Source organism: Odocoileus virginianus, unplaced genomic scaffold (assembly GCF_023699985.2).
Source record: "Odocoileus virginianus isolate 20LAN1187 ecotype Illinois unplaced genomic scaffold, Ovbor_1.2 Unplaced_Scaffold_2, whole genome shotgun sequence".
NCBI classification, from domain to species: Eukaryota; Metazoa; Chordata; class Mammalia; order Artiodactyla; family Cervidae; genus Odocoileus; species Odocoileus virginianus.
In genome coordinates, this window is record NW_027224264.1 from 2761014 (window position 1) to 2764144 (window position 3131).

Below are 3131 nucleotides of genomic sequence, written 5' to 3' on the forward strand. Positions count from 1 at the left end.
CGTTCCTCTTGTTTCATCTTCACAAGAGAACTCAGATTGCAAAGCAGTTTAGCCCCCCACACTCCATTCTCCTCCAAGTTAATAGTGGAAATTTAAATTACAAGATTAGACATGGTACTCTACTCAGTGCTTGTCATTTCAACCTGGAAGAAGAGATGTGATGACTACCTTTTCTAAATAAAACTTAAGAAGTAATTCTTAAAAAAAGGCCATGCCACCATAAGTCTAAAATTGTCTTGCAATGTGTCTTTCCAACTGGGCTGCAACAGGGTTAAAGTAGGGAATGCCCTTAAGTTCATCTACTTCTGTGCGAAAAGGAATCATACATTTAGCTTTAGAGGAGTGTCACAGACTTCTCCCCTCCTCCTCTTCCCATCTCCCTTTCTCCCTCCCTTCCCTAGCAACTGGTAACCTCAGAAAGAGGACTCCAAATCTAGAAAGAAGCAGTTGGTCCTCAGCTTCATTCGACCTGCCAAGCTGCTCTAAGGAAGAAGCACCAGTCATTTCTCCAGACTGAGCTGGTCTGCGTGGGCATTCAGCTGGTTTTCTCCATCACCTCAAGAAGGCTTTCCTGATCAAATTCCTCCATGGCTTGCATTGAAAATGTGTAAGTACAAAACTGAGTGCAACTGTTTAATTTGAAGGCAAAAGGCAGTTTGAATTGTTTTCCTGTGTTAAGTGTGACAGGGCCAAGTGGGTTGCCGGGGATGTAGAAAGGGATCCCAGACAAAAGCGTGAAAGATATAAATTCAGGTACTAAGAACGCTGGAGTTTTAAACGTAATTTTGAAACAAAAAAAAATTGCAAATCCTTAGTCTAAATTTTGCTGTTTAAATATAAGGAAATTCTTACTCTGGGGTGTGGTGTGGGTTGAATGAAAGAAAATTTTAACACAAGATGGTATAAATGTTGAATGATGCTTCATGAAAGAGAAACAAACGGAAGTGTCTGTTAACATAAATAAGCTTTCTTAGACTTATGTGGAAGGAAAAAAAAATTCCCTCATAAGACTTTCCAGAGCACTCCTGTCAGAATCTAAATGATGGGTTTTAGTGGATCATAGATCCTGCTGGGACGGAAAGAACTGGTGTTTCCTCAGCTTCCTGGGGTTTATCCGGCCTTGAGGAGGTGGGACTATAGGGAACGGGGTGGAGCCACAGGTCAGCCGTAAAGGGAAACTACAAAGCCTGAATCTCAAGAGGCCGCCTGATGAAGGGCAAGTGAATTGAAAAAGTGTTTGCTGTTTACACCCAGGAGGAGATCAGGCTCTTCCTTTCCCACGGTATATTTCATTCCAGTGAGTTCGATGCATCACATATTTCAGATATTTTCTGGTCACCGCATTGCCATTTTTATTAACTGATTGATTTCTGTTTTGGCAAGCCTTGGAGGGCACGCCTCTTCACCCACAGCAGTAGCCGCAGCTGAAAACGGGAACCGGGAGCCGCAGCCCGGCTTGCCCCTCCAGTGCCTGAAGGATGATGCGGGGTCCTGGGGCCACCCTCGAGTCCCGCTGAGACCGCCCTTCAAGGTGCTGAGCGATCTGGCAAGAGGGCGACTGGAGCGCGCCTCGGAGAGAACAGGATCTTGCATTCCTGTCGACGGCTCGAGAGCTCTCAAACCCCCATATGGGCCACCACCTGCTGTTGCGGAAGAGCCCCTAGCAACAGGAGAAGTAAATAGCTCTGAGGGGCCGGCAGGCTGGAGGCAGAGGGGGCAAGATTCTGTTAACAACGTGCCCCAGGAATTCTCTGGCAGCCCTCCCGCCCTGATGGTGGTGGGGACAAAGGTCAGCAATGGGGGCACTGAGAGAGGCGGCAGCAATGCAGGGTTATATGTGGCTTTGCCACGGGGTCAAGGATTCTTTCCATCCAGGGGCCCTCAAGTAAGAGGCCCTCCACACATCTCGACCCTTAGATCGGGGATAATGATGGAGTTGCCTCCAGGAAACACAAAAGTGACAGGAAGGGAGAGGTTGGCTCATGTTTCTTTCCCACTGGGAGGCCCGCGGCACCCTGTGGAGAACTGGCCAAGGCCTCTGCCCTTGGCCTCCAGCACTGCAGGTTTACCTTCCTGCGCTACTGCTCATTGCTTCATTCCTCCTCGACCTCCGAGTTTCAATCCGTTTCTGGCCATGCCTATTGCTTTTGCTCCTCCCCCAATATTTGGTCCTCCACTGCCTTCCTGTTTTGCCGATTTCCCTTCCTGGGGAATGCCTGCTCCTGCATCCTCAAACAGAGAGAACAACTGATGGCAAAAAAAAAAAAAAAAAAAAAAATGAAGGAGGGGAAAAAAAGGTTGGAAAAAAAATAGGTGAAAGTTACTCATTTATGCTTTTATATTTGAAATCCTCTACCCTCTTTACTGCACTAATGTGCCTTACATACTTGGAAATTCAATAAACATTCTAAACTTTGAAATATTGTCAGTTATTTTTCAAAATGCCATTCTGGGAGCCAAAGCCTTGGATTTCGTTTTCGCCTTTTAAGGAAATGAAAGCAGTTATGTGCCAGTGTTTTCTAAGTAGCTTAGTTGAGTCCCCACCACTAACTTGCAGCTGTGACTGTAGGAGAAGGCGGTTAGGTTCTTGTTAGACTTGGCCAAGTCTGGAGCAGGAAATTCCTACCCACCTAAAGCTATGGGGGTTGCTCAGTGCAGAATGGGTGAACAAAGATAGGGTCCAAAAGGTAGACCCAAGTCCAGATAATAGAGAAAAATGCACAAATGCCAATAGATAAGGCTGAGGTGAGAATAATGGAGCCAACATTTCACAGCCAGTTAGGGGCTGAACCAGGCTAAAAGGTCAGGAAAGAAAAGGGGAAGGGGAAATGGAAGTGTTCTACATCATTGCTTCAAACATGAACCAGTGTTTGTCTCTCAACATTTCACCAGTGCAAGTACATAGTATAGATAGGGCTGGCTTGATAAAAGTCCAGGCACAAGAGGAAACCAAGTTGAGCCTTTCACCCATTCTTCTGAACAAAGGGTTACTATATACTCAGAACTTTTAAAGGCAAATGAAAATGTTTCACTCCTATGGAATTATTTTCTCTGACGCTGCAATGTTTATACTCTTCATAATGCATTACAGCACCCCATTGTCATTATGGCTCTGAGATTATCAAAAGCCC

The 3131-nt window shown here is 45.7% G+C and overlaps 1 protein-coding gene across 1 annotated transcript; it reads left to right on the forward strand.

Annotated features, from left to right (window-relative positions):
- The first annotated feature begins 431 nt into the window (after positions 1 to 431).
- Positions 432 to 2268, forward strand: PRR32 (proline rich 32). The gene is made up of 2 exons (XM_020903219.2): positions 432 to 607; positions 1384 to 2268. The coding sequence occupies exons 1-2, from the start codon at positions 588 to 590 to the stop codon at positions 2249 to 2251; spliced, it is 888 nt and encodes a 295-aa protein (XP_020758878.2). The 5' UTR covers positions 432 to 587; the 3' UTR covers positions 2252 to 2268.
- The last annotated feature ends 863 nt before the right edge of the window (positions 2269 to 3131 follow it).

Bases quoted from the DNA above. Each gene is read 5' to 3' on its own strand.
- PRR32 (XM_020903219.2), top strand. From the start codon at position 588: ATGGCTTGCATTGAAAATGT. The intron at 608-1,383 runs GTAAGTACAAAA...TGTTTTGGCAAG, and splicing joins ATGGCTTGCATTGAAAATGT to CCTTGGAGGGCACGCCTCTT.